At 35.9% G+C, this 26,323-nt stretch overlaps 1 protein-coding gene across 1 annotated transcript in view; it reads right to left on the bottom strand.

The window, feature by feature from the left end:
• MPP7 (membrane protein, palmitoylated 7 (MAGUK p55 subfamily member 7)) overlaps positions 1–26,323 on the bottom strand; it is a 238,906-nt gene that overhangs the window by 59,025 nt on the left and 153,558 nt on the right. Inside the window, exons 10-15 of the mRNA XM_011949216.1 lie at positions 17,706–17,837; positions 11,124–11,205; positions 10,177–10,262; positions 6,735–6,809; positions 6,335–6,531; positions 5,790–5,854 (exon numbers count right to left, since the gene is read on the bottom strand). Coding sequence (XP_011804606.1) covers positions 5,790–5,854; positions 6,335–6,531; positions 6,735–6,809; positions 10,177–10,262; positions 11,124–11,205; positions 17,706–17,837 — 637 coding nt within the window. The remainder of the gene's footprint in view (positions 1–5,789; positions 5,855–6,334; positions 6,532–6,734; positions 6,810–10,176; positions 10,263–11,123; positions 11,206–17,705; positions 17,838–26,323) is intronic.

Genomic DNA, 26,323 nt, shown 5'->3' with positions numbered 1-26,323 from the left:
GGTCAGACAAGAGCCCCAAGAGTGTCTGTCAATATAATCAAGTCCCTGTGAGAGAGGACATCTGGTCACAGGTGGACACTTAGGCATTAGGCCTTCCACCAGGAGAAAGAAGTATCCCATGAAAGGCACACTGCAGACAGCCGTGACCATCTCCCCTGCATCAGGGCAGGGCTAGAGTTTATAGCCACTCTCTAGAGAGAGTTCAAGAACTAATTAGAACAAAAAAAAAGAAATACAACACACTTGTCCATGTTAAAACTGGGATTTGGACCCACACCATTTGGCTTGAGTCTGAGTTTTTAATTCAATCCTATGCTAATCATGACAAAATCACATTTTGATTACTCAAGTCTCAGACTAGAAATGGGCAGGAGAGAGGTCAAGGGATATAATGTTTCTTACAAGTTTCCTATCAACTTAGCATGACCTCCCACGGCCCCACCATCCCTCCCCAAAGCTTTGGTATTCCAAGGGAGAGTCTCCTGCCAGGAGTGGCCAGGGAGGGCCAGCTCCTCTCTCCAGTGTTATCAAGAGTCCACCGTCTGCTATCTTCAAGCACATTAGAGCAGGAGAGGAAAGTTAGGAAAGTCACAATGGGAAGGCCAAGAGGATCTCAAAAAGATAAATGTGGCTGAGCACAGTGGCTCATGCCTATAGTCCCAGCACTTTGGGAGGCCACGGAAGGAGGATCACTTGAGGCCAGGAGTTTGAGACAGCCTAAACCACATAGTGACATCTCATCTCTATAGAAAATTTTAAAAATTAGCTGGGCATGGTGGCACACGCCTGTAGTCCCAGCTACTCAGGAGGCTGAGACAAGAGGATCGCTTGAGCTCAGGATTTCAAAGCTGCAGTCAGCTATGACCGCACTCAAACCTGGGTGACAGAGTGAGAGCCTGTCTCAAAAAAAGAAAAACTTTTTTTTTTTTTTTTAAAGAGAAAGATAAATGTGCTGTCTTCAGAGAATGGACTAGAAAGGTTCTTGTGAAAAGTACGTGGTGAGTTCTGCATACTGGGCAGTAGTAAACATCCCATTCTGCTGGATGTCACTCTGCAAGGGACATGTGTGACACTCCTGAAAAGTGGAGAAACTGTGTCTATATTAGTGTGCTATTATTCACATAGGCCGAGTTAAATCCCCATACTAGAAACCACTTACCTAAATTCCCCACCCCCTACCACAATCCCTTCTAAAAGTCTGCAATAACAGGCAACCACAGATCAGACCCTTAAGAGTTAACCAACGCTTTCTAACCTGCATGGCATTGGGTCCCTAGAACACAATACAAGCGACAATACAGCTGAGAACCCTTCCAGTGGAAAGACTAGAAGCATCTACCCTGATAGTGCTTGAGAAGCAACATCTTCAGGAATCCCAGGAGAACACAGTTCACTGAGACTGAGCGTGAGCAGTAACAGTTAGAAGGTTCTTCACCTCAACCATCTTGCGATTTAAGTGATCGGATATGAAATTTACAACTTAGTTCATCTACACTTCTTTCCACCCAAACTCTGAACTCCGGAATCTTCCAAATAGTATTAGTATTAGGGAAAAAAAATACATTAGGTATTTTTTAAAACCCCATGTGTTTCTGTTTATACAAGACCTCACCAATATTAAGAAAATGTTTGACAATGTTTTAGACATACAAACTTCATATAACAACGTAAGCAATGTTGTTTCTGAATTAACTTTATGTATGAAAACAACAAATAAAATTACTTAAGAATCCAAGAAGAAGTAGCTTACTCAACTTGAAAAGCTTCATTACAATGACTTGTAGCGTCCTGTGATATATTATTCTTAAGTGTTAGACCTTCCAAAATATTGGTACCGTGTGCAGTGAATTCATTATTTTACTCAATGTTTAAATTCTTTTTTGCCTGTTGTGATTATCAACTGACAAATGCTAGTCTTTGAATGAACTAACTTACACCTTTCTTATATGGATACCTTTTGGCTTCAGTTAAATATTTTCTTTTTACATGCATAATAACAATCATGACGGGTTAAAACAAATTCTACAATAAAATATTTTGTGTTTTGCTTTCTAATCTTTAAATGGTTGAAAAATTGTACATTCTTGTTTCTTTGACTGCAAGAATTTTTAAAGAGTTATTGTGTAAAACAAAAATTTTGAATTAAGGTTATTCAGTCAGCAATATTAGAAACTTTTAGGTTCTTATACTTTGATAACTAAAAAAAGGAAACAACACTATAATAAATCATACTTGAATACTCTGTTGTAAAATATATTACCTGGATAACAGCTTTTTCTTAATCCTTTCTGAAGACCATATATACTAGACTTAAATACTTAATGTAAATCACATCCTACTGAAGTTAAAGTTAAATTAATTTTATGTTATTAGGAAGACAATTCTTAGCTCATATTTAGGTTTCAATAGAAAAGCAACAAACAATACCACAAATAAAATCATATTTCTTTCTTAAAGGTTAGGTAGTATATGCAACCAAACTATAAAAATAAGTTTGAGGCAGAAAATTAGAGTACTTTAAATTATATTGACACAAGAAATGCAAGCTGCCAAGTTTCTGTGATGCAAAAGTACTCCTAAATGCTATCTGGGACATAAGATTCACTTTTACTCATTTCCAGAACACTTAAGCTGTATCTTTCATGTAATAGTCTAAAAGCTGGTCATCTAAAAGAAAACCTATCAGATTTTGAGGCCTGCTTTTCTGTCTGTATTACTAATATAAATCCATTACGTGGGAACCTATCATTAGATGATGGGACAGGGAGAGAAACAAATTTCCATTACAAATATCTTTGTTCAGTAAGCAATTCTTCCAAAAAATAGGGGGAGGAGACAAGTCCTTATATCCAGCTACTAAGACTTAGAAGAAATATTTTAGGTTTCAGAGTTCATGTTTTTGTCTTCAGGAATTTTTTATTTTAAGAGGTAAATTTTTTTTTTGTTTGAAAAGCCTTTTTTTTCCCCTTCTGGGTTTATATTAGACACGCAAAGATTCTTAAGGGGAGGAAATAACCAAGCAGCAAAGATGAATATGACTTACACTTATGAATTTTGCACAAGGAGGCTAGTTTTAAAGCCTAAAGAGGTTGTTATTATCATGGCTCCTGATTTCACTTACCTTAGAGCCAAGAACTAGAGCTCTAGCACAAATATAAATGCAAAGATAATAAGATTGGGATGTGCCCTTCCTTATATACTTCTATATTGATATTAACAGAAACCCTATAGTTCCAGAACCATCTTCCATGAATTTTTCCTCCATGCAAATGTAAGTTATGGTGATACACTACAAATGAAATAAAGAGCAAAATAAAGATTAAAAAAAGAGTAATACGAGCAACCATTTTGTGAAAAAAGTTAACTGGCTAATTTGATAAATGGTATTATGTGACTAAATTCATTATCTCAAATCCGACATGTGCAATTTCCTCCTAGGTGTTAAGTCCACTAATGTGAAAATTAGTGGATAAAGTTTTTATCACTGTATTTTTAAAATAAATTTATAAATATTGACACGATAGAATTATTCTTCCTTTATAAATTTTACATTAAATCAGAAACTTTTTAAAAACCCTATTCCATTAATATTCAAAATCATAAAAATAAAAGATTTTATATCAACTTGTTGTTTTTCTTCACAGCATTTTCCTATAATTCAGCAAAGGGCATGAGAATGTAAGTTTCCTATTCCAAAACCGTAAGTACCAAATACTGAAGTCCAGAAAGCAGTGGATCAGATGGCCTTTACAAGTTTTAGTCATGTAAAGAATCATCACCAAAACATAGGTTAAAGTGATTTTAAATGCCATTTAAAATGTTCAGAATCAATACAATGATTTATGCATAACTTTTAACTTTATGTGAGACAATATTCAAGGAATTTCAAGTAGAATTTCAATTCTTTGAGAATAAAGACATTAGCTTCCTATTTGTCACAGAAATATATTGTCTTTCTGAACAGGGCCATATCTGTTATATGTTTATTATTTAACAAGGGTAATTTTGACCAGATTTATTTGAAAATAAATAACATATATAAAAACAAATAATGCATCTCTCAGTGAACCAAAATCTAGCTTAACAAAAAAGAGAGAGAGAGAGAAGAAAGAGAGGCGGACCAGCAAACATTTCTGAATGGTATTCAAGAGGCAGAAAAGGTAAAAAAAAAACAAAATTATTCAAATGAGGACATTTCAGTAACGATAAATGCTAGAATAAATATTTATCAGATCCACATATTGAAGTATTAACATAAAAAAGAAATTATGCAAATCAACAGACAAAAGGACTCTGTTACAATTAATACTTCTACATACACACACACAAACACACACACACACATACCCCTCACCTTCATATGCATCTATACGGAAACCAGTTTGAAAGAGCTATTAAAAAGCAATATATCCTTTTTGTATAGTTCTTTTAAAGAAACACATATATACTTATCAAAAATTTTCAATCAATGAAAATTCATAATAATATCAAACTGTAAATTTCTAAGTTGCCTAGGACTCAAACAGAGTTGAGTATGGATCCAGATTCAAGTATAATTACATTTATTTCATCTTTCAGTGACACATATCTTATCCCACATACACCAAATATATTAGAAATGTGTAAGCCTCCTATTTTAAAATCCCTTTAAGAGCAAGTCAGGTAAGGAGTCTCAAAGCTCCTTTCTGTTGGTGAGTTGGCCAGTGAAAAGTCATCTCGCTTAAGAACAATGCAACGTTCTCATGAAAGCTTTAAGCTTTCTCACATCAGAAGACGTGTAGCATTCTGTGACAAGGATTTTTTTCCTTGTGCCTGGACTTAATGCAGCAAGGACAAGCAGGCTTTTGAATCAGTGCTCCACTTCAAGCATTTGACTGCTTGTGAGATTTATACTCGACTACAGTTTGGCTCTCTTCTAATGTGATTCCTGGGCTATATGCTTCTGCAAACTGACAGAAATCACAGGAGATGTGAAAAATGCAACAATACTAAAAACAGATGTTGGTGTAAAATTCCAGGGCCATTTATTTGGTCATTCCGCTGTTGAATGTACAATTTCTATGCTGAAAACAAAGGGTTGGTTTTTTTCTCTTAAAATACCTAGAACCATGAAACATCTAGGGGAGGTGACATAGGGAATTTATGGGATGTGGACTTGAAGAGGTGGGTGGTGGGAAGTAAAGAAAAGCTGACAGAAGGTTAGGCTGAAAGAGAAAAAAAAGTACTTAAATGCACACTATGTTTTTCAGTAATCATACGGTAGCCATCCTTTGTCTTTCTCATTTTCTTTTAATCTAGTCTGGTGATAACTCCAAAGGGATAGGCTAAAGGTCAGAAGTATTATGATCTGGGGATAAGAAAGGAATTAAGAACAATTGGTCTTGAGCACAACTGCTTTCATACCCAACAAAACGGTAGATTTTTTTTCTCCCTAATCTTTACCAAGAAATACCTAACCCAAACCTCCTGGCTTTGAAGAAATAAGAGCTATATTTTAGGTTACATTTAATAAAATACCTATATTTGGAAATCAAAGACAGTAGTAGTAGTTAGTTACTTTCTCAATGAGTGAGTCATGGATTTATTAACAACCTCAGCCACCCCTTTCCTCAAAAGATTCATGTTAATATTCCAAATATGAATCTCATATTTGTTTGTTCCTGAGAATTGATGATCCCAAAGTTATTGCTAGGGTAATAGGACCCTTTAGTCTGCCATGAGCACCTGCTCTAATAGTCAAAAATAAACATCGGGGTTTGGTTACGCTGCATTCTTATTAACAAACTTACATGATTTCCTGTTGGAAACTTTCAGGGGCTGAACCAATATTTCTGGTCGTCTCAGAGCCAGTCTCCTGGGAGAAAGAAGGTCAACATGCCTATCAGTTTTCAGCACAGGTCTGAGGTGAATACAATATCAAAATATTTAGTCTTAAGAAAAAACTTAAAGGTTAGAGAAAAAAACGAATGTAATGCAATCGATTCAAATTAAGAAACAAATCACCCACTTTCAAATTCTTGTAAATTATCTTCCCTCCCTCCAAAACCACCGGTCTTTTTTTTTTTTCCACCTTTCATATCAACATGGTTTCAAGATATTAATGTGCTATTTTCCATTTGCTTCATAACAAAAATCTAATATGACCCAGTACTGTCATATTATTTTTGGTCATTCATCACACTTAGTTAGACAAAACAGAAATCCAAACCCAAGGGATAAAAAATTCTAAGGCAAGGTTTTATAGCATATTTTATCACATCAATGCTAGAATGATATTTTGCAGAGAACAAAAGGTCAGCTGGAGAAAAGCCATTATTATGTACCAGCAGCTCACCTTTCCTGGAAATGCTTTGAGGGGATCAAGCCTGCCCTGGGGTTGGCATCACCTTCGTGTTTCGCTTGCCACCAAGTTGCATCATCTTGGCTCATAATCTGAAGAATATCTCCCTTTTTGAAAGAAAGCCCAGCTTCCTTACATGGAATTGCCTTATCCTCATTAGGATTATAGTCAAAGAGGGCTTTGATAAACATCTGGAAGGAAAGTTTCATTAAAGATGAATAAAGATAAAAAATAAAGGTGAAATGGCCTATATTCTCCTAACTCCGACTCCAAACATAGTAATTTTAAAACTGGAATATTGAAAGAGATATGTTATGACAAAGTAGATATGTGCTGGATGGAAAAACATGACTTCCCTCCCACGCACAAAAAAATGTTTTTAAGCAATAATTACCTTGCCTTCTTTTGATGGTGTCTCCTCTTTGATGCCGGGTATAATCTTAAATGTAATTGCTCCCTGAGACTGAGCCTGGTATCAGATGAAAGAAGGAGTTATAAGAAAACCAGACCCAAGGAAGAATAAGGTAAAATAGGTAGAAAGTGAAATGCATCTGAAAATTTACAAGCTTGGGGCTTCTACTCTTAGATAGACTAAACGGAGGAAACTATTTTTGTAGAAATTCCTGTAATGTGAGAAAGCTCTGAAGTTTGTAGAATAAGTTAAAAAACATTAACTCCTAAATCCACTTTTACTTCCTGCGTACTTTTAAGGTGTCAGTAAATACATTCCCATCCAAGTTTCTTCGAAATAGAAACACACAAAATATGCACAATGACTTAAACAAAATAAACACAGTATTCAATGACTAGAGTAGATAATGTCTAGAGGGTTGGGTGCAGTGGCTTGTGCCTGTAATTCCAGTGTTTTGGGAGGCAAGGTGGCAGAATCACCTAAGCCCAGGAGTTCAAGACCAGCCTGGGCAATATAGCAAAACCCCTGTCTCCACAAAAAAAATTTTTTAAATTAGACAAGTATGGTGATGAGCCTAAGCCCTCTTGAGCTCAGGAGTTCAAGGCTGCAGTGAGCTGTGATTATACCACTGCACTCCAGTCTAGGTGACAGAGCAAGACGCTGCCGTTAAAATAATAATAATAATAATAATAATAATAATAATGTACAAGTTTCAGGCAGTTACATCTAAGCATCAGCATCCATGTTTTGGGGGACAAAACACCTATAATGTCAGTAGTGCCATTATAAATATATGATTCAATTAGGGGCAATGCCCATCAGAAAAGAAAACAAGAACATTCACATCTATTGCATTCTGGTTAGTCAGTAAAATATCAAATGTAATAGATTAATTGCAAGATGAAAAGACTGAGTATCTATTCTAACTTCATTAAAATAAATACCAGCACCCACAAATTTTTCTTATCTTAGATATGATCTCTCTTTAAATATACTCTCATGTCATTTTCTGTCTCACTCTTTTTAGCATTATTGTAGCCAAATTTAATTATTTATGCAATTATTTCATAAGATATGTTACTCCTGCTCATTTGTAAGCTCCATAAAAGCACTCAATAGTTGGCACATTTGAAAGATATGAAAGGAAGAGGAGTAGGGCAAGACATATCTCTCTGAGGCTCACTATCTGTGGTGTGCTGGTAAACCAGGACTCCATTTGTTTAAAAAGAAAAAAAAAAAAGCTCTGATGTGTACTGTCTGTCAATTTCCATGGTATAAATACTTTCACTATAGCCAATTTCAATCCACCAGCATGCGGTTGCTGAAAGCTGAGTTGGGAAATGGTGCATCATACAGTCAGCTCTGGTGAGCCTTAAGAAGGCAGCTCTAGTACAACACAGCAACTGAAGTAAAATGGGATTCTGACAGTTTAAATAATAGAATTTTATAACGGGTTGATTTATTTCAAAATGGTAATATCATTGCTATTGCTTACCGTAAAAGGCACTCACAAATCTTATAAAGAATTCTCATACTGTAATACTGAATTACATTGGTAGAGAGAAAACAAAATTTGCTCTATAATCTCCTCATTTTTCTAGTTTGTGTATGTGTTGTTTTTTTTTTTTAATGGATCTATGGTCCTTATAACAGTGTCATTTATTAAGGACTCAATTCTTATTACTATTACTGCTGAGCCATATAGGTCTACCTCTCACTGTGATTGCCTCACAATAATCTAGCATATGGATGAATGATTATTTGATCAACGCAACTTTCTTGGTAGTATCCAAATATTTTTGAAATGTTTTGTTTATACACATTTACCAAATTATTGCTTGAGGACTAATTTCCAATAGTTGAATTTCTTGATTAAAGGGTATGCACATTTAAAATTTTGATAGTTTCAGATCTCAAAAAGTTGTACTAATAATTTATCCCATCCCCAAATCATATAAATGTACCTATTTTCCTATACCCTGACCAACTCTAGGCATCATCAAGATTTCCAATCTCAAGTAACCCAATGCTTTCCAGACATCCATGTTTTCTTTTGTAAAGTATTTGTCCATATGCATTGCTGATTTTTCTGTAAATGTTTTTCTTATTGATTTTTATCATCTCTGTATATATTTTGAAATATTAGCCTTTTATTATATATATTGAAAATATTTTTTGTACAATCTCATTTGTCTTTGATGTTTCTTTACGGCACCTTTTTTCTATAAAGAAAGTTTTGAATTCTAGTAGACACATCTGTTATTTTTCTATTTGATTTTCATATCAAGGTTAAAAAGTCTTTTTCTACCTCATACTTATAAAACTTGTATATTACATTTTATTGGGCAATTTCTGTGATTTTTTTGCATTTAAATATTTAATTTGTTGGGAATTTATTTTTACATATTGTATAAAACAAGGATTGACCTTATTTTTTCTGAGTCATTAACCTGATACCATTTATGAAATGTTCCAGTTTTCCCACTGATTTAAAATGCCACCTTAACCATATACTAAATTTTCATATCTATACGGAGATCTGTTTTTGAGACACACTCAAACATCTTCTAGTTGATATAGGTTTCAGTATGTTTTCATACATAAAAGAGAGAGTTTCCCTTCCTTTTATCTTACGAATGAACTTTAGAATTAATATTGCCAAGGCATAAAATAATTGTATTCAAGTGTCAGATATCAAAAGACATCATAAATCAGTTTGACTAATTTGTATTGCTATGATCCACAGCGTAGAATATGATGGCGTCGATGGGAGGAAGATAAAGATAAATGCATCATCAGCCACAGGGTAGATGTCATCTGCTAAGCACAGACTTGGGACAGGTACTAAATTCTTTTTTTTTTGTTTTTGAGAGAAAGTCTGGCTGTGTTGCCCAGACTGGAGTGCAGTGGCACGATCTCGACTCACTGCAACCTCCATCTCCTGGGTTCAAGAAATTCTCCTGCCTCAGGCTCCCAAGTAGCTGGGACTACGGGTGCCTGCCACCATGTGCAGCTAATTTTGTTTTGTATTTTTAGTAGAGATGGGTTTCATCATGTTGGTCCAGTTGGTCTTGAGCTCCTGAACTCAGGTGATCCACCTGTCTGAGCCTCCCAAAGTGTTGGGATTACAGGCATAAGCCACTGCCCCCGGCCCTAAAACTCTTTATATATACCACCTCATTCAATCCTCAAAACACTCCACATGGATAGCTACCTCTTATTCTCATTTTGTAAATGAAAACACTGAGGCATGAATAGATTAAGGTATTTTCCAAGGACACACAGGGATTAGGTGATGGAGCGGGGGTTTGAACTCTGCACTGCTTAATACAAATCGTGTCTATGTCAAACCAAGTCTAAAAGTCTGAAATACAGTGATTCAATTTTATTTTTATTGTACCTTTAAAAGAAATTTACAGCTTACCAAAATCTGTATTATTTCCTCAGGCCTTTTATCCTCCACTGGTATCCCGTTCACTTCCCTAAGTTCATCACCAACGTGAATAAGACCTGAGAAACACAAGATTTGGTAAATTAGCAGTGTTACCCACAACAGAAACTGTAACTTGCAGTTGTTTCCATAATTAAAGCATTGTTAGGTTCCCTTAATACATTTAACGACTGGAAAGGAGACCTTCACATGTCTCAGGTTTCAGCCTCTACGCCTCTCCACAGCAGTGACTCAAAGACCGCAACATTGTAATGCTGGCCAAGAAATGGTAACAGCAGCTTGGTCTTTGTCTAGAAATGCACATTACTGATATACTAATAAAATAATTTTTATTTATCTTAAAGGCTGCATGCTCTTAGCAGTACTTTTCAATTGAGAAACACAGAAACAAGATTTTTTTTTTTTTTTCTTGAGACAGAGTCTCGCTCTGTCACCCAGGCTGGAGTGCAGTGGCGCGATCTCAGCTCACTGCAACCTCTGCCTCCTGGATTCAGGCAATTCTCCTGCTTCAGCCTCCGAAGTAGCTGGGACTACAGGTGCATACCACCATGCCCAGCTCTTTTTTTTTGTATTTTTAGTAGATACAGGGTTTCACTGTGTTAGCCAGGATGGTCTTGATCTCCTGACTTCATGTTCCACCCGCCTTGGTCTCCCAAAGTGCTGAGATTACAGGCGTGAGCCCCATGCCCAGCCCACAAGTTTTAATATAGCTTGGGATGCTTGTGTACAAGAAGACTGTAGAGTAATGTTTATTTATCATTTATTTAAATAGGTTCTCACATTTCAACACAGAGAAAAGTATCTTATTATTTGTTTTGCTGTATTAGATCCAAAGATGGTTATCCTCTTAGTTATCTATTGGAAATGCTACACACAAAACACATGATTAGTCTGTACTTGGTTAACATTCAAAGTCTCACCACTTCTATCTGCAGCTCCTCCTCTCATGATTCTGGCCACAGTGATTGCCCCAGTCTGCTCATCCTTCTTAATGGTAGCTCCCTTTTAAGACAAAACAAAAGAGCATTTGTGGGTAAATGTGTGTACTGAGTGTTAGAAAATGGGAGGAAATAAGGACATTCATCTGAAAAAAGAGAAAACAACTAAAAAAAAAAATGAGGCAGGAAAAATAAACATCATGCCATTTGTCTTACAATGTCTATTCTCATGACTAGAGGATATTCTATCTACATAGCATCGAAAGGTTTCAGCCCAATTTAAGGATTTTTGAAATCTTCAACCTCTTCAAAACTGTGTAAAATAAACATATCTTCTTTTCATTATAAAAATATCTTGTATTTGAATGTTGTTTGGTTTTTACCCTTTTAAAGCAACTCTTCATTCTTTTTATCTTTATAGTACTGCATCAAGAAAGTGGAATAGTGACAATTACACTAATAGACAAAAGATTCTATATGTTAGAAAACTAAAACCCAGATCATTTGACTTTTAGTCAGTTCAGTGATCCTTCTATCATATTCAGTTATCATAGCAAAAAAAAATTTAAAAATATTTTTAAAAGCTTGGTGATAATTATAAAGAAAAAGAAAAAAGTTAAAACCCAGAAATTAGTTATATTTGTTGCCTAAGTCTAAGACAAATGATTAGAAGAAAGAGCTCTTACTCCATGGTTTTAGTGAACTAGGATTATACCTAGTGCAAATAGAGGTATTGGCATAAGATTAGGAAACAGTCTCAAAAAGAAGTCAAAAATTCTTCACTTACAGATATTCAGAAGAAAATTAACTGCTGCTTTGTAAGAACAACAGGCACAAGTGGTTACTTTGAAAGCCTTTCCATGACTTTCCTTTTAAGAATCTGGCATTGGTTTTGCAATGCCATCCAACATTGCATAATACTGCTAAAAAGGTAAGCTTTTCGGTGATGGCAGAATTCATCCTAAAGAAGTGAAATTTTTCTCGAGTTTGTCAATAAACACATTTATATCATTAAAGAACAGATATGTAAACAAAGTAAGAGTCCATCTGTAATAAGTATCCTTCATATATAACTATCAGATACATAGCTAATAATGGTAAAGAAAATCAAAGAATTAAGTGCCAGGCATTTTACGGCATTTTTCATCGCCTATGCTTGCATTCAAGACCAAAGACTTGAATGAACATCTCTTCACGGTCACAAAGCTTAGACTCACCAATTACTGGTATTTTCTGCTTTTATTTCAAGTTCTAACTTGTTTCCAAAATGACTGGATATGTAATATTCCCAATACAACGAATTAGTTTGATTAAATCAACTTTCATTTTCCTTAATGACATGTCTCAAATTTTCCCACCAAATATGCCCAATGGCAGAAAAGCCTAGTAATCTAAGTTTACTTATCCATAGTTTCTGGAAGAGAAATTGAATATTAAATGGCTGTAATTTGTCTAAGATCAGACAACTATCATATGGAAAAGTCAGGAGTTGTTTAAGGCAATCTGACCAGAGACACAATTATTCATCTTAGTTATCATCCAATACTGCTTAACCTCTATCTTTCCATAACCTTTTGTTCATAAGTTCATTCTGTCCGTGAGTTCATTACTCCTGTAGGAGATTGTCTCTAAAAGGGGGATCACCAATTCCTTCCCTCCTTGTATGTGCATGCCATATTCCCACATTAAGTGGTAAAAATGGTTTTGAGGCTTCAGAGGCTATAAGAAGATCTGTAGCTGCCACTCGGGCCTCTTGAGACACTTGCTCTATGGGAATCTCACTGCCATGTAAGAAATCATGACCACTGCTATGCTGGGAGGAACCCCAAGCTAGCCAAGTAAAGATAACACTTAGAGAAAGAGATACTTGGCCAGCCCCAAACCTTACAGCTCCAAGCCCAGGTAACAGTTGTGTAAATGAAGGAGCCCTCAGTTGACTCCAGCCACCACCATCTGACTGTATGTAAGAGGAACTCCAAGTGAGAGCCTCCCAGCTGAGCTCATCAACTCCCAAAATAATATTGTTTTGGCCACAACATACCACCATGGTTTGTAACACAGAGTTAGTTAAGTGGAACCAGTATCTCTCTGTACTATGGACTGCACTGTTTTCAGTATAGGGCTACAACCTGTTTGTTGTGCTTAATGCTAGTTCCTTTGACTTTTTCATATTCAATGAAGTTAACCAATGTTTATTGAGAACTTACTCTGTGCAAGGCACCATTCTAAGGGCTTATAATAAACTGATGAAAAAGAAAAAAATGTCTGCTTTCTCATCCCAATGGGGGAGACAAGACAATAAACAAGAGATAGAATAATTACATACATTATACAGTATGTTAGAGGGTGGTGTATTAGTCTGTCTTCACACTGCTGATAAAGACATGCCTGAGACTGGGCAATTTATGAAAGGAAGGTTTAATGGACTTACAGTTCCATGTAACTGGGGAGGCCTCACAATCATGGTGGAAGGCAAGGAGGAGCAAAGTCACATTTTACATGGATGGCAGCAGGCAAAGAGAGAGGTTGGCAGGGAAACTCCCGTTTTTAAAATCATCAGATCTCATGACACTTATTCACTATCACAAGAACAGCATGGGAAAGACCTGCTCCCATGATTCAATTATCTCCCACCAGGTCCCTCCCACAGCACGTGGTTTTTATGGGAGCTACAAGATGAGGTTTGGGTGGGGACACAGAGCCAAACCCTATCAGGTGGTATTATACCCACTGTGCGGGTGTGAGGGGATGTAGGGCAGGAAACAGAAGACCAGGATGCCAGGGCAAGTGGAGGAAAGACAATGCAAAGACACAGGACTCACTGAGAAGATGACATCTGGGTGAACAAAGACTGGACGGAGGTGAAGAAGTTAGCCAATGGGAAGGAACAGAAGACACAGCCAGTGCAAAGGTGCCAAGGGGGCTATGAATGAAATGTTCAAGGGAGAGCAAGGTAACCAGTGTGGCTGGTGCCCAGTATAAGAGGAGCAGCAAGAGGAGATGAGGTTAAAGGCAGAAGGGAGTCAGCTTATGTGCTTTATGAGTCACTGTGAGGAGACTGGGCTTTACTCCAAATGAAAGAGGGAACATGCAAGGTTGTGAACAGCAGGAGGGGCACAATCTAGGAGGCCCACTCCACCCACTGTGTTAAGAGTGAAGGATGGCAAGGGCTAAAGCAATAAAATTAATGAGAGGTTAATACAGGTTGGGGATTCCTTGTCTGAAACGCTTAGACCAGAAGTATTTCAGATCCCACATATTTTTTTCAGATTTGGGCATATTTGCATTCTTATCAGTTGAGCATCCCAAATCCAAAAATATGAAATCCAAAAGGCTCCAATGACCACTTCCTTGGAGCTCATGTCTGCACTCAGAATGTTTCAGATTTTGGTACATTTTGGATTTCAGATCTTCAGATTTGGGATGCTCACGCTGAACAATAATTCAAGGAAAAGATGATGGTGGCATGGATCTGATTGGCAGGAGTAGAGGTGATGAAAGGGGATCTGTATATATTATTGGTAGAGTCTAAAGGATTTCCCAGTGGATTGCCTATGGAATGCAAAAGAAAGAGAGGGATTAAAGATAGGCTCAACGTCTTGTGGCTGAGCAGCTGGAAGGATGGAATTGCCATCAACTAAAAGGGGTTAAGACAAGGGTGAAACAGATTTGGGGACAAAGATTGGCAGTTTATTTTTGGATATGTGAAAATTGAGATGTCTATTAGACCACCAAATGGAGATAACGAATAGACAGATGGATATATGAATTTAAAGATTAGAACAAAAGACTGGAAGAGAAATAACCTTGGGAGTCTCTGGCACACAGATGCTTCTGAAAGCCATGGGCAGGATAAAATCACTTCTGGAATGCGTAGATAACGCAAAGCACTCCAACGCATAAGGGTCTCATTATAGACAGAGATAAGTGCCCTGATAGAATCTTCTTGCTATCCCCTGATTCCACTTTGCTTGGGGGGTAAACTACAGACTTGAAGAACAATCTCTTGCTTTCTACATGATACTACCACTTGAATCAATCTTCACTTTGAACCCTTCATTCTTGAAGACTTCTATTTCTATACTGCTTTCCAAACCTCTCTTACCACAATTGTTTGATGTATTCCCAGTGCAATATATTTGCATGAAAATAAGATCAAATCTCAAAAACACAGAGTACATTACATGTGATACTGTACAAAAGTCATCAATCCTACGGCATAGTCTGCAAATGCAAAATAAATTAAAATTGGATCTAATATTTTTAAAATTACGTATTTTCCTACATAATTATTTTGAATTTATTATACGTGATTTTGTTTTAAAAATAGAGTATGGAGAATTTCAAGTTAGATTGAAAAAATAAATTCTGGTTAGATTTTTCTTAATTATTAATTCTGTAAAATGGTTTATAAAAAGGGACTGCTTACTGGGTTATCATGATTTCCTTAAACAAAAAATTTATCTCCTATAGAATTGCTTGAACCCAGGAAATGGAGGCTGCAGTGAGCCGTGATCGCACTACTGCACTCCAGCCTGGCAACAGAGTGAGACTCTGTCTCAAAAAAAAAAAATTATTTTATTTATTTCCTATAAACTGCCAACATTGCAAGGTCTCCTCAAGTAGATGACACAGTGAATTTCAGGTTGAGCCTTTGAAATAAGTGTTTTAAAGTGTGATCTACCAAAAACTTGCACGAAGAACATCTGAGACACTTTTTAAAATCAAGATTCCAGGCACCAAGAAAACTCTCCTGATATAAATTCCTTGTGATTCAGCCCAGAAATCTGCATTTTACATAGGCATCTCAGGTCATTCTTCCAATACCAAAATCTGAGAACCACTGTTCTCAAAGAAGCAAGAGGACAGCCCATGCAAGAGGACAGCCCATGCAAGTAACACTGAGAATTTAGGATCAAAATCTACTCACCAACAAACAGAATTTCATTTTCAAGGGATCTTGCCCCTCAAGTGATCACCCTTTTTCCTATCCATTATCTAATACCCACATGACCTGTGTTCACAGCCTGTTCTCCGAGGTAACCATTCTCTCCTTGAGCAGATGCAACTTAGCTTTTATCTTTTAAATATTAAATAGAATATAAATTCTAATATTTTTTAAATATTAGATAGAATATATTATAATATTTTTAAAATATTAGATAGAATATATTCTAATATTTACATCATGTTTGCATAATGCTTCAGAACTCATAAACCATTCCAAACACATTATATCTTAGCTGATGTTCAAAAACACTTGCAAAGAGGTACATTTCCTGATTTTCTGATAAGGAACCTGAAGCTGAGATGGTGAGTGGTTTGCTCTATAGGATACAGGGCAAAGTGACAGAATCCCAACTCCCACTTAGGTCATCCAATGCAAGCTGTGTTCATGTCACCACATTATGGATCCCAATAAACAAAACTGCATTTTTAGATAACACTGGTAACCTACCCCTTGGTTGCCAAATGTTGCAGCCTTTCCTCGTGAATCACTTGTCAAGCACTTCCTGACCATCCACTTGCTAGAATTTTATTTCAGCCTAGCTTCCAGCACTTTGCCTACTTCTGATTCTCATGACTAGGGCTCATTCTCCTAAAGATATCTTTGACTCTTAATCTTCTCTCTGTGTGTTTTTCATTTCGCTTTGACAGTCCTGTGACTTCTCCAACAATCTCCCCAAACTAACAAATGTCATTTGACTGATGTTAAATAACAAATCTGTTGAAAGTACTTTCTATTTTTCTGGGTAGTATAATTTTTAAACTTTAAATCTGTTCACTCAATAATCTTACTTTACCTTAACAATAATTGCAAAGATAATACACTAATTATACATTTGAATGAGAAAAATATCAAGACAAGTAATTCTACTCATTTGATTTCATATTCCAATATTTAAAATGACATTTTGAATCTTAATACTTTATTTAAGGAATAGCTAACAAATAATTTTGGAAATTTCTTCACTGCCATTAGAGGTTCTATTTTTCTATATTAAGCTTTTTTTATTTTTAAAAATAGAGCTACTTAAACATAAAATAAGATTAGATTAAATTAAACAAATTTAAGTTCCACGCCTCCTGATCAAGTAAGATCTTCAAAAGATGTTTATCAAAGAAATTAGATGTTTACTTCACTGAGACTTCTCAAAAGTTTTGTTGAACCTGCTATAAATTAGTTTAAATTTAAAAAGCAATTGAATTAAGTATATAAAATAACTTAAAGTTGCATTCCCATAGACAAAAGCAATTTTTTTTAAGTTGTACCATTTAATCTCAAATCAGCCATGCTTGGTACATGCTACACTTTCTTTCATAAATGTCAACAGGTTATATTTTCAAAATCATTGCTATTTAAATGTAGCCAATAAAATGTCTATTATTTTATTTGGCTTCATTTTCATTTTTCAAAAGCATGTTCTTTAGACATCAATATTCCATTTCTTTTAAAGTTTGAGAACATAGAGGAAGCATATTTTAAAGAGAGTTATACACGGTATGCACCATCAGATTTGGCCCTATCATGATATCTACTCATATCTGAGCACCAAAACTCACCAGTGGTTCTCTATTTTTGACCAGACGGATTATTTTTACTGAGTCTTCCTCATCATCAATATCTTCAGGCATAGGAGGCAACACAGGGTCGTAATTCTTCTGAGCCACAGTATCATGTACAGAGAGCAAAGCCTGTAATATTCAAAGGTTGATTTAAATAAGTAAATATATACACTTATATATATATATATACTTATATTATGTATATATACACATAACATATACAATTTCAAACACATCTAACTATAAGGAAAATCAAAACAGTATTACGGTTCTGACATAGTAGTGGTAATAATGCAATTACTTGAACAGGTGCCTCTTCCACAAATGGAATGGAGAACAGTGCCTGTCCAGAGAGCAGATGGCAGCTCTACTTAGCAGCCACCTCTGTCCCCAGTGTCACTGATATATGTAAATAATCTCCTCTAAGATTATATGTATATTCTCTGGTTTATCCTTAAAAAGGTAGCAATTTGTGGTAAGAGTGCGGGGGTTGTTACTTTTGGAGGAAGGGAGAACATGAGGGCTAAAGATGCATTATCAATGACAGTCTGAGAATATCCTGTATTTTGTTATTTCCTACTATTTTTTTTTGCTACTAGCAGAAAACACAATGATGATCAATATGATAGATTCTTTTTTTTTTCCTCAAACTGTTTGTGCAATTGGTGACTACTATGTGTATAAAAGAATAAAAGTAATTCTATACCAAAGATGAAAAGAACACCAGAACTTTGACATGTCACAATTCACTATTTTAGATGAGTGGGTTTTGGACTTTCAACGAACTTGACCCCTAATAAGCAACACCACTATTCATAAATTACTCAAGCCATCCTTGAATCCTCTCCTCTTACTGACATTCTCAACATCCAATATATATTCTATTTTTTAAAAACATTTTTTTAGACGCAAGGTCTTGCTCTGTTATGCAGGCTGGAGTTCAGTGGTGGGATCATAGCTCACTACAACCTCAATGCCTAGGCTCAAGCGATCCTAATTCTCCAGCCTCCTGAGTAGCCAGGATTACAAATGCATGCCCCAATGCCCAGCTAATTTTTAATTTTTTTTTTTTTTTAATTTTAGACAGCGTCTCACCCTGTCGCCCAGGCTGTAGTGCAGTGGTGCAATCTCGGCTTACTGCAACCTTCACCTCCCAGGTTCAAGCAATTCTCTGCCTCAGCCTCCCAAGTAGCTGGGATTACAGGTGCCCGCCACCATGCCTGGCTAGTTTTTTGTATTTTTAGTAGAGACGGGGTTTCATCATTTTGCCCAGGCTGGCCTTGAACTCCTGACTTCTTGATTCACTCACCTCGGACTCCCAAAGTGCTGAGATTACAGGCATGAGCCACTGCACCTGATGCATATCCTATTAAACCTACTTCCAAAATACACCTAAAGGTTTTCTTTTCTCCACTTTAGATCAGAGACTGGTAAACTACAAGATCTGTTTTGTAAATCAAGTTTTACTGGAACACAGCCCATACTCATTCATTTATCCATTGTCTATGGCTGCTGTCATGCTACAATGGCAAAGTTTAGCAGGTAGAACACATACTTTTTACATAAAAAGCTGACAGGTCCCTGGTCTAGATCATGGATGCCATCATTTTGCCCGGAGCACTCCAGTAGTCTTTAAATGGTTCAGCAGCATTCAACTCTGGCCCATTTTCAAGTCCACAATTCACAGTGTAGCCAGAGTGATTATTTTTAAAACTTAAATCACATAACTACCCCTTAATAACCCTTCTAAAGTTGCCCATCAATCTTGGGATGACCAAACTCTCCAGGATGTCCTAAAAGTCCTGCATGCCTCTCCAACCTTATCTTACACTGTCCTCCTCCTCACTCAACTTGAATAACTCTTTCTCATAGTGGTCTGGCCAAAACATTACATAAAAGCAGATCCCCTCGTGACTCAATCCCAGAGCACCTTGTTCTTTGCCTTCATACGTGTCCATAATTTATAATCATATGTGCAGTTTTTGTTTATATGGTTAATATTTGCTGTCTACTGAAACAGAAGCTCTAAAATGGCAAATAAATAGTGTCTGTTTTTAATCAAACTTTTGAATTGACTATAACATATATAGAAAAAGTACAAATCGTAAGTGTATAGTATAAAATTTCAAAAATGAACATGCCCAAATAAATACCCCCAAAACAAGAAATACAACATTAACCAAACGCCAGTGGCCCCCACTTATGCTCCTTCCTAGTCATCATGCCCTCTATATTCCCCAAAGTGTCAATCTTTCCCTTTATTTGAAAAGCATGTAATTAGAATTATAAGTGTGTATTCATTTTTCCCTAATATTAAGCTAGTGAAATTCATCCATAGTAGAAGGAATTCATTTTTCATTGTTATATAGTATTCCAACATATAAATATCTTACAGTTTCTTTACCCATTATGCCTTTGAGGGGCATCTGGGTTGTTTTCAGTTCTTGGCTAGTATAAATAATGCTGCCATAAATGTTTCATATCTTTTGATGCATATATATATATATATATATATACATGATGTTATTTAAGTATATTTAAGAGTACAATGCCTGGGTCATGGGTATATAGTAAGTACATTCAACATTAGTAGTGTTTTTCAATTATACTTCTACTAACAATGTGAGTTCTTCTAGCTTTCTAACATGATCCCAAACATTTTACATTATTAGTCTAAATTTGGCCATTCCAAGTGTATAGTGGTATTTCCTGTGGTTGAAATGTCCATTTGTCTTAAAATGAATGAGACTGAAACCCATTTGTGTTCATTGGGCATGTGTGTCTCTTTGTGAAATGCCCCCTCAAGATATTTGCATGTTTTTCTACTGCATCTTTTTCTTATTAATTTGTAAGAACTATTTATAATATACTGGACCCCAGTCTTTATCAGTTATATGTGCTAGAAATACATTCTCCCTTTTGGTAGCTTGCCCTTTCACTCTCCTTCTTGGTGATTTTTGCTCAATAAAGGACTCTAATTTTAATGAGCTCAATTTATGTTTTTTTCTTTGTGGTTCATGCTTTTTGCATACAACAAGAGTTTTAAAGGGGAAAAAATAAACAATATCAAGATGATAAAATACCTGCGAAGATAATGGCTGCAAATTTTGGAGAACTGATGAGAGAAAGACTCTACAGGTTCAGGAAGCCCAATATATCCTTTAGGAACAAGGAAAGATAAAAAGAAACCTATGCTTAATACATCACAGCAGAACTGCAAAATGGCAAAGGCAAAGAGAAGATCTTAAAAGTACTCAGAGCAAAAAAGACAGATCATCAGAAAGGAAAGAAGAAAACTGATTGACAGCTGATTAACAGCACCAGTCGACATCAGAAGACAGTTCAAATACTTTCAAAGTGCATAGAAAAAAATAATAGCCAGTCCAGAATTGTGTATCCAGCAAAAGTACCTTTCGAAAATAAGGATGAGGACCAAGATGAGGTTAACAGGGATCTGCCTGAAAAAACTAAAACTAAAAATACATAAAAATAAAGAATAAGAAATAATAGTTTTCAAAGATGCTGGACATCAAGCAACAAAGGACAGACATCACTGAGAGACAGGAAACAATGTGAGCCTATGGCTGCCCCAGCATTACAGCCTAGAGTTTCCAGGCTGTGATGGCAAAAAAGAAACACAGGCAAAACTCAGTGGTCTCGAGTTGAGAAAACAGAACTGAGAATCCAGAGACGTCAACTGACTAAAGTTCTCAGTGAAGACAAAGAAGAGGAAAGGGTGGCAGATACAGAATTTGGGAGATCTGTAGGAGGTCTCCCTTGAGTCCTGAGCAAAGTCCTTAGCCATGGCATGCATATAAGAAAACTACCAGAAAGGATTAGAGCAGTGGCTCTTAACTGAGGGCAACTGTACTCCCTCGGAGCCATTGGCAATATCCGGAGACATTTTTTGATCGTCACAATTTAAAGGATGTTACCGCCACCTACTGTATTGAGGCCAGGGATGCTCCCAAACATTTGATCGTATACAGGACAGTCCCCTAAACTCCAGAAGCAATTATTCAGCCCATAAATGTCAATAGTTCTAAGGTTGAGAAACTCTGCATTACAAAGAATAATCCCTGAAGTTTGCATAGGGCAGGAATAGTTCTTGTTCTCATCAGTTAGCAGGAAAACCTCATAATTCATAGGCACTGAGAAGAGTAATGGGATGGGTGTTGTCTCAATAGTGGAAAAAATAAGCCCGAGATTTAATGCTGCTATGATCTCACCTGAAAAAAAGCTAAAAATAAGCCTCTGAAAGATCAAAATGTTTCCAAGTAATTTAACTGTATAACAAAATAAAGCTCAAGAATACTATCTATAGCAGGGGTCTTCAACCCCAGGCCACAGACCAGTACCCGCTTATGACCTGTTAGGAACCGGGCTGCACAGTAGGGGGTGAGTAGTGGAGAATGAGCAAAGCTTCATCTATATTTATAGCTGTTCCCCATTGCTTGCATTACCACCTGAGCTCTGCCTCCTGTCAGATGAGCAGCAGCGTTAGATTCTCATAGGAGCGTGAACCCTATTGTGAACTGAGTATGCGAGGATCTAGGTTACATGCTCCTTATGAGAATCTAATGCTTGATGATCTGTCACTGTCTCCCATCACCACTACATGGGATCATCTAGTTGCAGGAAAACAAGCTCAAGGTTCCTACTGATCCTAAATTATGGCAATTATGTAACAATAATAGAAATAAAGTACACAATAAATGTCATGCACTTTAATCACACTGAAATCACTCCCCAAACCCCCATCTGTAGAAAAACTTGTCTTCCATGAAGCCCATCACTGGTGCCAAACTGGTTGGAGAAGGTTGATCTACAGAAACACAAAATACCCAGCATCCAACAAGATAAAACTCACAGTAACTGGTAGTCAATCAAGATAAAACTCACAATGACTCAAAATTACTAGGTATGCAAAGAAAGCAGAAAATACTGCTCATAATGAAGAAAAAAAATGAAACAATGAAACCAAATACTGAAATTACACAGATGACAAAACTGGATAAAACCGAACCCTAAAATTACACAGATAGCAGACAAGAAAATTAAAAGTTACTATTTAACATGCTCTATTTAACTATATTTCACATGCTCAAAAAAGTTAAAGGAAAGACAGAACATGAGCTATAGAATATTAAAAAATTACTCAAATCAAACTTCTAGATATGGAAAGTATGAAATAAGAAAAAAGTGAACTGAATGAGATTAATATAGATACTGCAGAAGGAAAAGTAATCCTGTAGAATAAGCAACAAATCCTGTGTTTACAGTGAAACACAAGGAGAAAATATAGTAACAAATTATGAACAGGACTTAGTGATCTGGGGAACTACTTTAAATGGCCTAATATACATGTTAACTGGCATCTCCAAAGAAACGGGGCAGTTGCTGGAAACTATTTAAAGAAATATGGCAGAAAATAGTCCAAATATGATGAAATAAGTATAAACCCACGTGTTCAAGAAGCTCAATGTACCCAAGCACAAAGAAAACATAAAACACCACCAAAAAAATTGCTTAAAGCCAGGAAGAAATATTAAAATCAACCAAAGGAAAAAAAATTATATATAAAAGAATAAGGATTAAAAACGACAGCACACTTCTCATCAGAAACAATGTAGGCCACAAAACAATAGAGTAACATCTTTAAATACTCAAAGAAAAATACTGTTATCTTAGAATTCTATACCCAGCAAAAATATCTTTTAGAAATGAAGGGGTATTGAAAAATTTTGAAAAACATACAAAAGCTAAAAGAATTCACCACCAGCAGACTTGCATTGCAAGAAATGTTACAGGAAGTCTTTCAGACAGGAGGAATAAGTTGGCAGATGGAAATGTGGGTCCATACAGAGGAATAAAGAACACTGGGAATATCTACTATCTGCGTATCTATGGCATATATTGCACATAGTAAAATAGAGATAGCTGAATAAAATGTTTTTAAATGAAGCAATTATGATAATTGACAGGCAATATTAAGAACATCAGCTAAGTGTCTTTTCTTCTTAGCTTTGTTCCACGTCTGCATTCCAAAATAATTTCATAGGCATTAGGTTTGTAATTTTTAATGACTTTGTTTTACAAATATTGTTGGAGAGCAACATTTTTAATTTTGGACAACTAAAACAAATTTTGCATTCCATTATCCTGTTTTAACTGAAGTGATTTTATTCTTTAATATACAGACTTTCCTTTCAAAAGGCAATACTTAAATGGAAATTGTGTTTCCATATGCCAGAGCCACCAATCACAACTGATGGGTTTACCTGTTGCTCAGGAGAATCTGCAGGAAATTGAACACTAGGCCTTATAACTCATCAGACTCACAAGCACTCACTGCACTGGACCCCCTGGAGTCAACTTTCTGTTCTAAGTATCTGTCAGGTCCACAGAATTAAGTGTCCAGCTTATAAGGATGAGTAACATTGATTTATCCCTCCAGAAGGCAGGTTAACTTTTTCCTTCAGCTTGCTTTAATGAAGTTTCATCCATCTTGCATGCTCAGGCAGTGAGTAATTTCTGTTAAGTGAATGTTTGGAAGCTAACAATTACAACAAATCTTATTTTATTGCCTTTTAAAAAATCTACCAAATTTTCCCTGACTTCCTAAATTATAATGCCACATTCTAGAAATGATGTCACTTCACTGTTTTATCAAAAATGATCCCCCGGAATGATGACTCATACAGGTTAATTTGCCTTTAATATGACAATCTGATGGTTAGAAGTGGTTCTGATTCATTAATGACTATATCTGTTTCCCCTAGAAACAAAGTCTCTGTACAGAACAATATCCCTCCATCAATGCCCCTAAATGCTACCAACATTATTGCTTTTGCCTATTTCATCACTGCAGGAAGTATTCACATTCAATTAATCTAGTTAGGCCTTTGGCTACTTACTTTTACATTTTCAGACATCTATCATTTATTTTATATTGCATTTATTTTCCTGAACTAGATTTTGTAGACATTATTAAGAATAAGCAATTTTTTAATATGGCAATTGACTGATCAATTAATTCTAGGTATAATCTTTCAATTTTTGACAGTTCTCAGGTGACACTATTATTACAGAATGACAAGTCATTTCCTCACTATCAAAGACTTGAGGGCAACAGGTTATACAAGAAAAGTGTTGGCATTCTTCTGAACAGAACAAGAGATTCCTAAAGAGTAAAATCAACAAAATCAAAATCTTATACTATTATGAAGAATATGAAAGAAAAGTTTGAATGTCATATAAATGTACAGATTATCTTATATGAAGAGACAAGGCTATAATGGAAAAAAAAATTCCACCAAACATTTAATAATTTACATTGAATTTCATTTACTGGGAATCCCAATGTTGCAAGCACAGAGCTGTGTGCTAGAAACAAAGAAGACCATCCTGTATATCATTAAGTGTGGCAGACTGCCACTGTTACTACTTGAGACCCTCATTACAGCAGTTACTACTGTTACTGCCTGAGACTGTCATTATGAGACTGAATGAAGGGGCGAACATAGAAATGATAACAAAAAACAAAAGAAACTATTTTAAGGAAAGGGCCAGGGAGAAGAAGAAGAAGAGAGCTCCCTGCTTCTAGTGAGCAAAGGCAGCCCCTGAGCTGCTACTGCCCTTTGTATTTATTGGGTAGAAAGAGTAGGGAGGAGGAGGTAATGATTGGTCAGCTGCTTAACTGATCACAGGTTCGCATCATTGCTAACAGGCTTCAATTATGCCTAATCACCAGAAACACTTGCGCTTGGGGCATGACTGCCCTCAGCATTCCTTCTGGGCAGCGGACACAGTTGTTAGCTTGCCAACATCCTGCATTTATGAGAATAGTTTGCTGTTTACTCATATAGCCTCCCTCCAGTGGTATACTGAGCTGATCACAACTCTCACACTTTCGGCCTCCAACAAGTAAGAAAGATACACTTTTGTTCTTTATAAAAATCCCTGAAACACACAGAACACACACACAAGCACACACACAAACATCTGTTAAATGTCCAGTTTAGTTTCTGGATACAAGTTTTTGAGCTTTCGTTTTCTTAATCTTTAAAAAGAGTTAATATTAGTACCTACTTAATAGGGCTTCACAATGATTAACAAGATAATACATGAAAGCGCACAGCAAAAAGGCTGCTCCGAAGTAGACTTCGTGTTATTGGTTTATTAGCTATTACAATGAACTTTAATGGTTATCTTATTTCAGGAATAGTCACTTTGTATATTTAACTTTGTCTATAAACTTGTAAAGGACCATATATAAATTTTTAAAAAATGCTTTCCATATAGCTATTCTTTTCCTTCATATATTTGCAAAAGTTGGCCAAACTAGCAAGCAAACATTTTTAACAAATTTTACATTAAAAAGGTTAATAGGCTGTATACTGTGATAAAAATGGATCAAACTAGAAATTAACATCTGTAAATATAAAATAGGAAACCCAAACAACCTCACAAATTTAAATAAGTCAGGATATTGAAGTTATCAAAATGTATTACAATCAAGAAATTAATATCAATGCCAATATGACATACACATTGTCTATGGAAGGTGACCAAATTTAAAAGAAAGCTGCATACTCTTTTTTTTTTTTTTTTTT

This window comes from Colobus angolensis, unplaced genomic scaffold (assembly GCF_000951035.1).
Source record: "Colobus angolensis palliatus isolate OR3802 unplaced genomic scaffold, Cang.pa_1.0 Scaffold293, whole genome shotgun sequence".
Lineage (NCBI taxonomy): Eukaryota > Metazoa > Chordata > Mammalia > Primates > Cercopithecidae > Colobus > Colobus angolensis.
The sequence above is the reverse complement of the archived record's forward strand: the minus strand, read 5'-3'. Positions and strand labels throughout refer to the sequence as shown.